A 15,509-nucleotide genomic window follows, 5' to 3' on the forward strand; every position below is an offset into this window, starting at 1 on the left:
GAAATATCTTCTTTAACTCATTAGTGACCTATATTGTTTATTGTTGTTTTCGAATAAGCTGTACATAAACTAAATAATTGTAAAATTTAAGCGATTTCTGCATGTTCTGTAATTTAGTTCTTTTTTTATTTCGATATTACCGCTATTTCTCCTATTAGTTCAACAGAAAAAAAGGACATTAACAAAAATGTAAAAAATGTATGCTTCTTTCGAAGGCAGATTGTGAGCGTAAATGAACGCCGACCCCATTTTTTTATTACATTTTTCTATTAAGTATAAGATAAAGTTCATTTATAGAGAAATATAGCGAAATCCTATATTAAATAAAAAAAAATTGATTTAGACCCGCGAGCCCCCTTAAGGAAATAACGCTAAATAGACAACGGTTAGTTGTGTACTTACACCGAACCGATGTAAGGAAGTGTCGAAAGCGCATATAAATTAAGAAAAGTTGAGCGTTGAGCTGCTTATGTCACCTATTGTAACCAGACCTTCGTATAATGGTGAAATGTTGAGAACTGCATGCATATGTTATATCTATGTGTGATGCCAATCCAAATTCTGGATTTGAAATCACCTAAATTGTTTGACGTGACTATATAAAGCATTCATTTGGTACCTTTTCAGTCAGGAAAGCTAACTTGATTCATGAACATGGAGCCCAAATGTGAATCCAGAGTTTTGAAAAGAGAGGGTCAACTTATAGAAACCTTACGAGTGTGACTTGTAAACATTCGTATACATTAAACTATATGTATCATATAGCATGATAAGGAGTGCCCGGGACCAATATCCCTAAATCCTTGGTGTTTACTATATACATGATATATATCTGTACATTGCGTAGATGCTGCACGTGCCTGCGTATTGTACATTTGGTAGAGGCTGCATGCACATGTCTGTATTGTACATTGGGTAGAAGCTGCACGTGTCTGTATTTAATCGTGTTTACCATTCTCATGTATCTACAGGGATCCGAGACAGGGATAGTAAGTTTTCATATGGTATACATCGACATGTGTTTTCCCTGAAGTTTAATTATATGTATTGAATGTATAAAACAGATGTTTAATTATATAAACCAAAATGCATGTTCACAGTCTGGCAATTAAATTAAATGGTAACCTTACTGGGGTCCCACGAAGGGTGTTTTACATAGATTCATACATGATGGGGCCTTTTATAGTGGATATAGTTGTCTCATTTGGCAATCACACTACATCTCCTTGTTTTGTTATGTTAAGGTCACATTTGGTTGCTTAGCTTTATTTTTTTCCATTTACATTGTAAAGAAACGTGATGACAACAACACACATAGAAATATTTCCTATAAAGCGTTTTTAACTAGCCTATTGTTATATATCATTGGTTCATATAGTACAATTGTGTTACCCTATCAAACCCAGTGGCGGATCCAGCCATAAAAGGTGAATTCTATACCAAGGATAAAGGGGGGTCAAGTTATATGTCTTCATTCAAAAGCATTGATCGTCAAAAAAAGGGGGTACAACCCCGAAACGACCCTAGATCCGCAACTTAAATCTATTCCAAGATTTACATAATTTCCCTATATCATATATATCATTGCAAAATTGATCGAGATTAAGAATGACCTCTTGCCAGGTTTAAGAATGACCTCTAGTGGTTGTATGACTGTCTTGATTTCATTTGACTGAGAAAAAAATCAGCTAAAGTTCGATAGTAATAAGAACTGTAAAAGGTTTTATTATACTTATTGCCCTTCAAATTTATGTCATTTTGTTTTTCATATTTAGTATACTCATGTAGTAACTGATGTAGCTAGATTTCAGGGTGATTTTGATTCTAAAAAGGATGGTGTAATTGTATGTCTATTTTGCTTATATTTTAGTACCATATGTTACCAGGTTTGAGGATGATTTTGGATCCTTAAAATTAAAAAAAATGTGGTTTAATCAATTGATTGGAAGCAAATGATTTTTTCATGAATTTTTTGTTGAATGCTCTATTTCTATGAATGGTCATATTTGAAGGCGTTTGGTGTCAATAATTTTATTCTTAAAGGATGATAAACATATCTATAGAGTGTTTTTCATTGGACATTCGAGAAAAGAACCATTACAGCCAATTTCAGCGAGTGTGTAGGGAAAGGTAGAATCCATGGTTAGCTTGCTTGTTAGATGAGCCGTGAAGTCAGTATAAGGTAAGGTAAACTACCCTCCTTTAAGAGTAGACTATATAGTTCGACAATTAAACAATCTATCTGTCAGTAAGACTAGACTACTTCGAAAGGAGGGTAGTATATCTTACCTAATAATGAATTCACGTTCAGCTAAAAAGCAAGCTAACCAAGGATTCTACCTTTCCCTACACACTCGCTGAAATCGGCTGTAACATTTGTGCCAAATAAATAATGAAGTATGCTTGACATTCATGATATTGGCCATTCGAAGGTATGGTTCTCAACTATTTATCTGATATCATTCATGTATCAGTTTACCAAGATCTTGATCAGTGGCTTTTTCACGAGATTTTTTGGTCAAATTATACATAGGTTGCGTTTAATATCGTAGCGGCTACTTAGTGATACGTAGATTTTTGTCTACCACCCAGGGTTGCGTTCAAAATCGTAACAGCTAAATAATGCTACGTAGCCCTGTGTAGCCGCTATGATATTGAACGCAACCCTGGTTAGAAGGCTCGCCGTGGAGAAAAGAGTACACACATCATTGCAAATTATTTATTTTAAGACGCTCCTGATCTGTTTCCTTAGCCAGGTGCATGGCAATTAATCCTGTTCTGAGAAGACTTTCGACAATGAATTTTCTGTTGAATTGACCAAAACCAGGTAGAAGATAATGTATTTCGCATGTTTTACACTAACAAGCTTTTATCTAATGTGTCCTATGTCATCATGGGCATGTATGTATGCATATTGTTCAGAATCTATGAATTTAATTTTGTTCCATTACTTTAAATAGGATCGAAAGTCGTGAAAGGGCTGGTGGCATTTATCGCATAATTCGCAATGGGATCACAAATAAATCATCTCCTCAAACTTCAATAGTATCTTTAAAATCCATTGCATAATTTTTAACATTTTTCAATTGATTTATTTTCATACAGTAGTCACGCTTGACCACAAATCGCACAAAATTGATAATATGGGTTATTTATTACAAATGTAACACCATTCTGTTTCGACTCTCACGGCATCACATTAAAGATGTTAAACTTTTACATAAAAGAAGATAAAATATACTAAATTGTCCAAGGGTAATTACAAAACATTTTTAAAAGTGTACTTTGGACTGTGAATTACATACCCTGAACGCCAAGTATGGCACAAGCTCACAATGGACATTGAATCAGTAGAGTTGATGAATAGGGACAAATATTTACCATTAAAAGACCATTTCCGTTTGCTTTAAAAATTCAAAGATTGAATTACTATTAAACATGTTAAAACGAGCAAACAAATACTGGCAAAGACAGAGCAAAAACTGAAAATTACATATCTTTATACCATAATTAACCAACATTCGATAAAGATGAAAATTTACCTACTTCGTTTAATCAAGTTAAAACAGATGTTAACAAAAAGTATCTAGATTGTGTAAAAATAGACCATGCACATATAGACGGAATATATGTGTCAACTCGGAGGATAACTATACCATGTATACATATGAAAAGAAGGTGTGGTACGATTGCCAATGAGACAACTCTCCATAAGAGACCAAAATGACACAGATATTAACACCTATAGGTTACCGTACGGCCTTGAACAATGCCCATATCGCATAGTTAGCTATAAAAGGCCCCGAAATGACAATGTAAAACAATTCAAACGAGAAAACTAACGGCTTTATTTATTTTAAAAAATGAACGAAAACAAATATGTAACACATAAACAAACGACACAACCACTGAATTACAGGCTCTTAACTTGGGACAGACACATACATACATAATGTGGCGGGGTTAAACATGTTAGCTGGATCCCAAACCTCTCCCTAACCTGGGACAGTGGTATAACAGTACAACATAAGAACGAACTATAAAAATCAGTTGAAAAAGGCTAAATACTCATCAGATGGACAAACTATTCTTTCTTTATAACTGACTATACGGTATCTTATTTTATAACTGATGAAGGCCGTATGGTTGCCTATAATTACTGACATCCATTTCGTCTGAACTTCGGTAAATACTTGCTTCTTTGGCGAGCATACCTCATCAACTTCATCTCATATATATAACAAAAGACCAGAATAGCACACACAATGTGGTTAACTTGTAGTTCAGTTGTTACATGGTTTTAACCTAACAGAAGGTACAGATTTGAGGCAACAACTGTCAATGTATAGCTGCAGTGCCTCGCGGATCCAGGAATGGGCGTCCGGGTCTGCGAACCCCCTTTTTATTCGGACGATCAATGCATTTGAATGGTAACATATGATTGGAACACCCCCCTTTTTTGTAACCTTAGTTGGGAATCCCCTTCCAAAAATGGATAGAAACGCACCTGAGCTAGTTTTCAAGATGAAACCAGGTGTGTTAATCCGAAAAGACAAAAGCTTCAATAGGAAATTTCGGTCCTTTATCCACCAACAAGGACACTGTCCAAACTTGTAGGGTCGACTTCAATTGAATCATTGTCTCTGAGGATTTTTTTTACGACGACGATGATAACCGCCATTCTGTCCAAGATGTCATTACTATATACACAGTACCGCATTAAATATAAAAAGAAGATGTTGTATGTTTGCCAATGAGACAACTCTCCACACGAGACCAAATGCACAAATATTAAAAGTATAGGTCGCCACCGTACGAAATTCAACAATGAGCAAAGCCCATACCGCATAGTCAGCTATAAAAGGCCCCGAAATAACAAATGTAAAACAATTCAAACGAGAAAACTAACGTATGTTTGAAATTACCGAAAGAAACATGCATGCATACTTAACATGCTGATATGAAATAATGTCTCTGTATTAAAACTCTAATATTTCGATTGCAGAAATAAACGATATACAGAATGGAAATTATAAAGTTGCGGAAAGAATAATAGTAAAATTATTTTCATGAGAATTTTCAGAATAAGCGTCATTTCAAAGATAAAGAAATATGCAATTGAGTTTAATATACCCCTCATCAAAACCATCATCTGAGGGAAAATTACAAGTACTGGGGTAAAATTAGTCATCGTAATCTTTTTTGAAGTGATAGTTTTCTGAAGTTGAACTTCGTGAAGCAGCACTTTGAATTAATGTCTGCATTGTTACCGTTACCTTTAGTCAGTATCTTTAGATCGGATTCCCCCTTAGTGACCTTGATTAGAAAAAAGAATAATCTTTTAATCTATAATAACAAAAACTTCATTAAAACATTATTCGCCATGTTCACGTATGTATTGATTACATTTTATATTGTTATGCAGTGTAAAAAATGTGTTTAAATGCAAGTTCGATTCCAAGACAGTAAAAATCATGTGACTTGTGTGCATGTCCAATTTTTGGATCAATATCAAAACTGATATCATGTGACTGGTAACCAACGCAGAATCATAGAATCAATTTCTGGTAGTGTTTTGATTTATATTCTGAAAAATGATTGCAGTTAAGAGTTCGTGATTTGCCTCATTATGGGAGAGGTTGATACACTTTTCCCTTTTCATGTACAAGAATTATGGACATTTCCAGGCGAGATAACTCGTGTTAATTTTCTATTCTGGTTCCCAATTTGTTCTCATCATCTGGTGACCAGTAGATAAGAAAAGATAACTCCCCTAAACAAACACCCCCACCAATAGATGTCGATTTGCCGTTAGGCATATTGCGTAATTAATGATATTAGCAATTACACGATAATTCCAGAAGAAATAGATTTTAGAAGGGATCCCCACTACGACTTTAAAAACTCTAGGTCAGCCAAATAAAGGTTAATGATCCTTGATTTTAGAAGAAATATCCGAAGCAGATATCAATAATAAATTATCTGTTGATTTTGTAAATATGAACAAAGAGGTTATATGATACAGACCATTCTCTTAAATTGTATTTGAAAAGTAACGGTGTAAAACAAAGTTGTGGAATAGAGAATTTGAAGCTGTAAAGTCTGATTTTGTTATTGAAATTTATAAAATCATTTGCTTAACTATGTATTTATTGTTAATTCTATATATGTCATATATATACTTTATTTAAGACAAATGTATCAAAAAGTTTTGATTCGTTTATTCTACATTTGCCAGAGGTACAATTAATGTATAGCGAGAGGGTTGAGTTCTCACAAAACATGTTTCACCCTGCCGCATTTTTACGCCTGTCCCAAGTCGGGAGCTCCTTGTCTGTCTTTTTTTATTCTTGTGGGTTGTTTTTAATGTTAGTTCATTCAAGGATTTGTTTAGTTCATTTATGTGTTTAATTTTTGGAGTTTAGTATGACGTCGATTTTCATTAATTCTTTCACAAACATTCGAAACTCAACTAGACCCAACTCGAATAATTCAGTGCCCTCTATCTACTACTTTTCTCGTGAGTGTGATCGAAGTGATCATAATATAACGACTGGATTATTCGGGTTAAACTAGACCTTACTAATTCAACAGTGATAAACACAGAGTAGGAAATTTTCTTTGTTCGCAAGTTTAATAGAGAGAATCCCAGTGGCGGATCCAGGAATTTTCATACGCGGGGGCCCACTGACTGACCTAAGAGGGGGCCAGCTCCAGTCACCTTTCAGTGATTCCCTATATAAGCAACCAAATTGTTTTCCCAAAAAGGGGGGCCCGGGCACCTTGCCCCCCCCCCTAGATCCGCCTCTGAATCCATAGACATATTATAACCAAATATACACGGAACAGAAATATAATACATTTTATGAACGGAGAACCAGTAATGACCGCAAATAAACAGAAATCCTGACACAAAATTGTTGTGATTTAGGAAAGATTGTAACCCTCCTGTGGGTTTATTGGTCAAGTATTTCCAACAACCGCTGTCAGTAAGCAAATACACGGAAATAATTCAAAACAGAAACAAAATATCTAATAGCGCAAAACATTTGTCAATGAGGAATGTCATGACACCCGAAAGTCAGGTGCTCGTTTAGTTCACTTTTTTTGAAAATATTCGTTCATATTTCAACGTTTCTAAATTTATTTTCACTTAATAAAATACGTTTTTTTTTTTATGTATAACCCTCTGTATATTCTTATGTGTAGAAATAAGAATGCCCTTATACAAAAGAATAGAGAATAACAAATATAAATAAGTATGGTTATATCGCCAGAATAAGAGTTATACAAGAAAGAAAGAAAATGAAATCTGAAAAGAATATTTTCAAATAAAACTTTACCAAAATAAAATGAAAAAAAAGGGGGGCACTCAATAAGAGCCTGTGTGTGAAATACTTTATTTTCAATATAATACTTCCATGATAAGATAAAATAGCAACATATGGTATTAATTGGGGATACAGCACTGGAAAGGATTTGTCGTGGCCCCATGGAACGCTTATATACTATGTAAATATTGACACATTTGTGTTTTTATGGCAGTTAAGATCATGGAAGTACAAAATGTATTATATAATACTTCCATATTTAGATCGATTATTATGGAGCTTTTCTTAAAAACGATTTTCGATGTATTTTGTCATTTTCATTCATTGTTTATGTTTTGAATAACATTAATATGTCACGTTGGCATCTATATTCTATTTCAATAAAAATTTTCAGATTACGTAACCATTTTTTTTTTCATCAATACAATCATTGTGTATTCAATTAATTGATAACAAATTAATGCTATTGTTACTTGAAACTAAATAAGTTTATTTAGACAAAGCCTTTTTTAGAAAAAAAAATTCCCTTTTCCGTACTTTTCTCAAAGATGTCGACAGAACCACACTACTTAACTTTGATGTACTTTAAAGACATCTTTGGTATAACAGAAATTAATGTATTGCTTAAAACCTAACTAGATATTTTAAATAATGGATGTAAAAAAAAAAGGAAATTCATATCCTAAAATGGAGAATTCAAATTATAACACCAACCACAATTCGTCTTTGAATACGGTCAATCCTAGTTGTCTGAATATACGTTGTATAACAAAAAAATATGAAGTTCCACTTTTAAAAGCATAGGGACACCAGTAAACATTATTTTAAAATGATGATTTTTATACCATTTGATAGGAAAACTTTTTGCCGATATTGTATAACGTATTAATTTAATTTACAATAAAAAATGAATTAAATATGATTTTTTTAGTAGACATATATACCTCGTATTTGCTATATATTCAACCAAAAGATGACCCAACGTTCAACACGATGAGGACACCAGTAAATTTCAAGATAAAGTGAATTTTATTACACCATTTTAAAGCTAGAAAAATGGTGCAATCTTTATAATTTGTTAATTTTATATGATATCTATAGTATAGGCATAGTATTTCTTTATCTAACTAGTGGTCATAATTCCCCGTAGACAATAACGTTAAAAAAAATTCAATGATAACTGCTCTCTGTGGGATAGTTGATAAGGCCATCCAGCTGAGCTGTCCGCAATTCTTGTGTATGTGGGATCCAGACATTTCCATTTAAATGGGGGGGGGGGGGTTGTCCTGACTGCTTATTCAAGAGGGGGCCGCTCCAGTCATGCTTAACTGATTTCTAATATAATCAACCTAAAAAATGAAAAAAAGGGGTGCACTGTTCGATCAAGTCCATCGCAATGATTACTAGAACATTTTTTACGACAATGGATTGATGTGATGACAGCAAAAGAAGTCTTACATCATGGAGATAGTGTTTAGGAAACAACAATTTACTTCAACTGAATCCAGATTTTCCCTATACCTTATATAGTGTTAGATATTGAAAATTATAATTTGATTAATAGTGTCTATAAAAACTTTTAAAAAATCTGAACAACCCTTTTTTTAAAGTTAAAGGGTTGTTCCTTTAGTGTTTTTGACTTTTCAACCCAGAACATAAACTTCGGGGCCTTCTTTATAGTTGACTATGCGGTATGGGTTTTGCTCATTGTTAAAGGCCGTACGGTGACCTATAGTTGTTAACTTCTGTGTCATTTTGGTCTCTTGTGGAGAGTTGTCTCATTGGCAATCATACCACATCTTCTTTTTTTATAGCTATTAACTTTGACAAATACATTCAAAGATAATAAGTTCAACATTAGGATGCATGCTATAGAAAGATAGAATCACGATTTTCGTTTTGGTCTTGTCATGCTTGTTGTTCATGTTTGGTCTTGTCATGCTTGTTGTTTATGTTTGGTCTTTGTCATGCTTGTTGTTCATGTTTGGTCTGTGTCATGCTTGTTGTTCATGTTTGGTCTTGTCATGCTTGTTGTTCATGTTTGGTCTTTGTCATGCTTGTTGTTCATGTTTGGTCTTGTCATGCTTGTTGTTCATGTTTGGTCTTTGTCATGCTTGTTGTTCATGTTTGGTCTTTGTCATGCTTGTTGTTCATGTTTAGTCTTTGTCATGCTTGTTGTTCATGTTAAATAGAAAAAACAGAATTATTGTAGTCATCGTCACAATTGAAACCCGCCCAGCATGAACAGACAATGAAGAAATCATAAAGACAACAAATGGAAGTTTTTAACGACCTTGGCATCATAAAAAGCGGAGCGAGACAAACCCATTTTTGACGATGTATTGCTAAAGAGTTTTTAAAATCGTGCATGAGAAACCTGAACTGTTTGTTTGTTTTTTTTATTTAAGATTAAAATGGGGAACGTACATCCGTACGCCATATCCTTTATTCCCTCGTTTCAAACTATGGTCCAGATCATAAGTTTTATAAGACATCATCAATGAAATGTGAATCAAGTCAATAATTGCATTGTATGCATTTTGTTAAAATAGAATATTCATAATATATATTATAAATAATCCTACATCTCTCAATATGTTGCATGAAAAATTGAATGTATAATTCACCTGATAGCAAGCCCCAATATTTATGATTTACTAGTATAATTTTATGGTTAAATAATAATATTACATAATGTTACATACATATGAACTACATATGTTACATACATATGAACATACATTACAAATATTTTTAAAATACAGAATAGAACAAAAATATTTTTCAAAATTAGTACGTTAGACATATTAGAGTTGTACCAGAATCGTAAAATATCCTTTTAGGCTTGATCAAGTTGATTGCTAGATCTATTTTAAACAAATAAAACCATTACACTTATTTCCATGAACCATTATATATGTTAGATATTGTGCCATCTTCACTAGTCATGCTAGTGTCACAAAAGGAGGGGCTTGATCAAGTTGATTGCTAGATCTATTTTAAACAAATAAAACCATTACACTTATTTCCATGAACCATTATATATGTTAGATATTGTGCCATCTTCACTAATCATGCTAGTGTCACAAAAGGGGGGGGTGGGGGGGGGGGGGGTAACAGTCATTAGTGGAATGTTTAAACAGTATATGAATCGGTGTTAGTCAGACATTTGATAAGTCAATGTTATTAGATTTGATTTTGGTTATAAAACTGTGCAGCAGTTATATATTCGTCACCTCTATCCTTTACCATGATTTGTCATATTTGGCATGTGGAGCAAGGGACTTATTATCGTCAGTGGCATGGACAGCTGTGGAAAAGTTTTAACAACAAATAAAAACGTATAGGTAAAACTTTTGTCAACCAGAGGTTCTTGTATTCTTTATATTTTCGTTATCACATATACTTGTAATAAAAAAGTTATATTCTCCCCCCCCCCTTTTTTTACCTGTTTCCAGCCCATACCACAAAATATTTGTTTCTACTTGTATAACTATTTTCAACGATCATGACGATGGAACTACCTTTGAAATGTGTTCATATATCTTTTCTACACACAGACAAGTTTCTCTGAAAAAAATACTGCAAGGTACACGTATGGTCATGTATTTAGGTAATTTGGGTCAGAGAACAGACTATATTAGTGCCTTTGATTCTTCGCCTCGTCTTTTAACGATAAATAAAGGGTATATCATGAATGCAAACATATATACAGTTTATGATCTGAAACATAATTGATATAGTACTACATGAAAATATAGATATACTTACTAAAAATGACCAATAGCAACCATGTAAATATATGGTAACATGGTAAAAGGTAGCTAAAAAAACTGGTAATACAAACTATATCTAAACTAAGATCTAGGATTTCGGTTTGCTTTTAAGTTCAAAGAGGCGAACTTAATCAGATTGTACTGTGCTAGTTTCCCATTTCCATTCTTAATTTTAGTTGTACTACAGAGACTATTTAGCATGACGAATAGAAGCAATTAAAGCTATCTGAATTATATTTTGTTCAGAGTTTCAGACTTTTGACTCTCGAAACGTTACTAGTTTATTGGTGGTAGACTACTCATGGTACAGAAAAGGATGTAACAATGTAGGTATAAATGCTACAGGTATCAAAGTTAAGTTTGTTTAGGCTAAGGAAAGGTAACACACTTAGCATTGATTCTTGTATATTATAAGAAGTCAGTTCTATGCACATGATACAAAATTTGTTTCGTGATTTTAAAGACCAATTTGTAAATGCATTCCAAAAAAGATGTTAAAACGACCATTATGATTAAAAGGGAGAGAATTTGCAGGCCAGGATATTTATTTTTTATCTAACCCCTACCCATATGCCAGAATATAATTATTTTCCAAAATCCCCATTACCCTTTAAATTGATCCTTAAAACAGGTACAGGGGTGTATCTAGCCATTTTAAAAAGGGAGTCCCAACCAAGGATAAAAGGGGATCCAACCATATATCCCCATTTAAATGCTTTGATCGTCAAAAAAGGGGGTTCCAACTCCTGGACCCCTTTCCCAAATGGGTCCACCACTTGTTTAAACGTTGCAAAAATATAACACCATGGCTATCTTACCTAAAGGTTGGTTTGTTGTTTCGTAGATAGAAGAAAGGAACTGAGAAAGTCAACACCCAACGCTGTAACTTTCTGCAATCAAAGTAGGGTCCAGTCCAATGGCCATTTCTTTCACTTTGGTATTGGGTCACATTACTTCCGGTTTGTAAATTGTGAAAATTAGAATTCCAATGAATCGAATAGTTCCGGTTTTCAAGGACAGAGTAAAAATTCCATTCAGAAAAATTGGTTTTTATTTCGGTTAAATTTTGTGTTTTTCCGTTGGACGCTTTGGCAAGATAAGGAAAGAAACCATGGTTAAATGCTATACCCCCAGCAGCAATGTAATAATCGTTCTCAACATTGTATTTCAGTAAAGCAAACACTGTTGGCATCTGTGTGGCGTTTAAATGTTTTATATCAAGATCTTTGTGGTTAAAAAATAAACTTGTTAAAGTGTTGGCAATTGAAACGGCTTTCTTGGCTGAAGGCCCAAATACTGATTGGAAATTCGACTTGGAAAATCTGAGGTTAAAATCCTTTAATGTTACTCCAGTTTTCGATATATCACAGCGTTGTCTACGAAGTTCACTTTTATCTTTTAACTCTTCCATAAATTCTAGTGCTACTGAAGACTTTTTCGACTCTAGTTCCATGTCTTTGATCGTTTGTGTGTGTTTGTCCGTGAGGTCTCGAGGTGTTGAAGGAGAATTAAGTCTTTCCTTTATAGTCTGGAAGCTGTAATATCTCATTTGAGAAGCCTGGGATATTTCCATGCTCCCATGCGTAGTGCGAGGTAAAATGCATAATATTAACTCCATGGCGGCAATACCAACATATAGCACATGATAAAAACAATAAACATTCATTTTGACACAAACAAATTGTGTGCTTATTTTATAGGCTTCTTTAAAATGCCGAGAATTCGGTTTAAATAATAAACATATTACGCGGACATTCATACACTTATGCCCTTCTATTCACAAACCAATCAATTTAGTAGCATTCTCCATTGACTGAGATAAAAATCAAAGACTTCTACAGAAAATCCTGATTTTTCATATCTTAATTCCATGTTAACTAACTCCATTAATTCTTGAGATACGAATGAATTGAAAATAATCATCATCATACTTTAGCCAAGATGGCGAATACGAACGTCTGTATATTAAAACGACTGACATTTTCTTCTTGATCGTCTGTGTCGAGTGCGCAAGGCGGCCATAACTATCAGATTCACTAGTATTACTGATTTTCTCAGTCGATAAAGATATTGAATACACAATTCTCATGCCTTTCATTAAAATACTTTATTATCTGATCCATGTTTTCCCAATGTTTTGTCAAATTAATGAAAACTGACCTTAGAATTGATCCATTTTAGCCGCCATAGCGAGTCGTGCTCATTTTGGTCTTAGAAAATGAGAATAACTGTATGCAGTTCATAAATTATAATAATGCTGTGTGTTCAATAGCGTCTTGATAACAATAGGATAAACGCGAATGTAAATATCGGATGAATTAAAATTTATTTATAAGAAAACAGATTTGGAGAAATTTTATTTAGTTATTAGCCGTATTAAATCATTTTTATTTTTTTAATACTTTTTTTTCTGATAAATTCAAATTTTTGAAATCTTTAATACTTTTATATAAAAAAAAAAACAACAACATGTAAATCTTTTTTAACCGTAATTTATCTTGATATGAATTTATTGGGAAAATCTTATTGATTCTTTTCTTTTATCACCTATAAAAAATATGAAATAAACGAATGACTAAATTCATAATAATCAGCTGATTAAAAACCAATAACGCTTTCTACAGTCGAACCTGCAATCGGCCAGAACGCTGATAATCATTTTTATTTTACGCGACAAATCTATAGGAATATATGTTGCAATTTTCTCTCTCTAATAAATTGAGCGTGTTTTCTTTATCACGCCCTGTTGGTGCCCCCTCACACTTCCCCAATCGATCAGCCGTCTTCACATCGTTACAATGCACTTTATAACATGGAAGCGTATTGATCCGCTAGATCACGTGACCGCGGTGCATTCAGCAGCAAACCGGATCGATTTCCCAGAAACGACAGTCACAGTTTTTATTCATCTGGCGGAATAGGATTTAGTAGCTGTCATATATATGTATTATTTCACAACATAACTCAATGGAACACAGATAAAATTATATGCACTCATGCATAGGAATTAAAATTATTTTTTACATGTATATTTAACCAGAGACATATATTATAAATGTCTTTGGTTTAACTTTTTATATATACTTAATGAAAGACAAAATTGTCAGTACATTTATATATATATTAATACTATGACAAATCACTAATAACCCATCCGCTTATTTTATTTTTCTCTCTTTCTGAATTTAAAAAAAAATGTTAAAAATCATATGTATATTTAGCAAAATTTGTTATCGTCTCCTCGGAGACGATATTAGAATTGAACGATGGACAGTCAGTTCGTGAAAATGTTTCCAAGTATCTATGAAGAAAGCATGACAAGGATCTATGTATATTTTCATGTATTTAAATGGGATATGTAAAAGTTTTCGACATGTTTGTGCAGAAACAAAACTAACCGTTTTTACCATTAACAAAGGCTGACAATTCTACTCGAAATTACAGCTTGAATTTCTAATGCAAGCTTGAATTTCCTACGTTAGAAATCCAAGCTGTAATTTCGAGTAGAATTGTCTCTTTCCTCATGAGTTGATGTATTGTATACTATACGTACTTATTAAGCATCTATTTTGTGTAATGTTGATAAGCGTAAGACGGTAGCCCGGACGTCTCTGGACTCACCCCCCCCCCTTCCATTTTTCGACTTAACTTGATTTTAAAACTTTAAACTTGAAGTCGACTTCAATGGTCTTTAACAGTATTTTAGAGGCGGTCGGACCCCCATTTCCCCCTTGTTTTCAGATGTAGGCATTTAAAAACTTATCCGCATTTTGTACAGATTAAAATGCAAAACAATAACAAAAAATCAAACCCTAGGGAAAATTATAGTTAGCCTTGTACACTTTATGGCATGCATTTGATTGATTCTAATAAAACAGGATCGAGACGAATTTAAGTCGAACATCAACTTCAACGCCAAGACTAAGACTACAAAACAGAACACAGTGGCGGATCCAGCCATTTTAAAAGGGGGTGGGTCCCAACCCAGGACAAAGGGGGGTTCCAACTTTATGTCCCCATTCAAATGCATTGATCGGCCAAAAAAGGGGGGGTTCCAACCCCCGGAATACCCCCCCTCCCTTGGATCCGCCAATGCAAAACATGCAAAAAATAAAGACTTAGCATCAAAAACCTCACCTACACTTGGAGTTATCTCAGGTGCTCCGGAAGGGTCAGCAGATCCTACTTGTTCTTTCTAGATGACTTTTGGTTACCGAGTCATTTACATGAACCCACATCTCCATCTATAACTATTTATATAGACTGACACCTGTCCTAATTATATAAAAAAAGAAGATGTGGTATGATTGCCAATGAGACAACTCTCCACAAGAGACTAAAATGACACAAAATTAACAACTATATGTCACCGTAGGGCTTTCAACAATGAGCAAAGCCCATA

The 15,509-nt window shown here is 33.7% G+C and overlaps 1 protein-coding gene across 1 annotated transcript in view; it reads right to left on the minus strand.

Moving 5' to 3' along the window:
• Positions 1 to 13,337, minus strand: part of LOC143058193 (metabotropic glycine receptor-like) — a 55,955-nt gene extending 42,618 nt beyond the window's left edge. The window contains exon 1 of the mRNA XM_076231652.1: positions 11,926 to 13,337. Within this exon, the coding sequence (XP_076087767.1) occupies positions 11,926 to 12,866 (941 nt within the window). The 5' untranslated portion in view covers positions 12,867 to 13,337. The remainder of the gene's footprint in view (positions 1 to 11,925) is intronic.
• Positions 13,338 to 15,509: the final 2,172 nt, after the last annotated feature.

The sequence above is a fragment of the Mytilus galloprovincialis genome, chromosome 14 (genome assembly GCF_965363235.1).
Source record: "Mytilus galloprovincialis chromosome 14, xbMytGall1.hap1.1, whole genome shotgun sequence".
Lineage (NCBI taxonomy): Eukaryota > Metazoa > Mollusca > Bivalvia > Mytilida > Mytilidae > Mytilus > Mytilus galloprovincialis.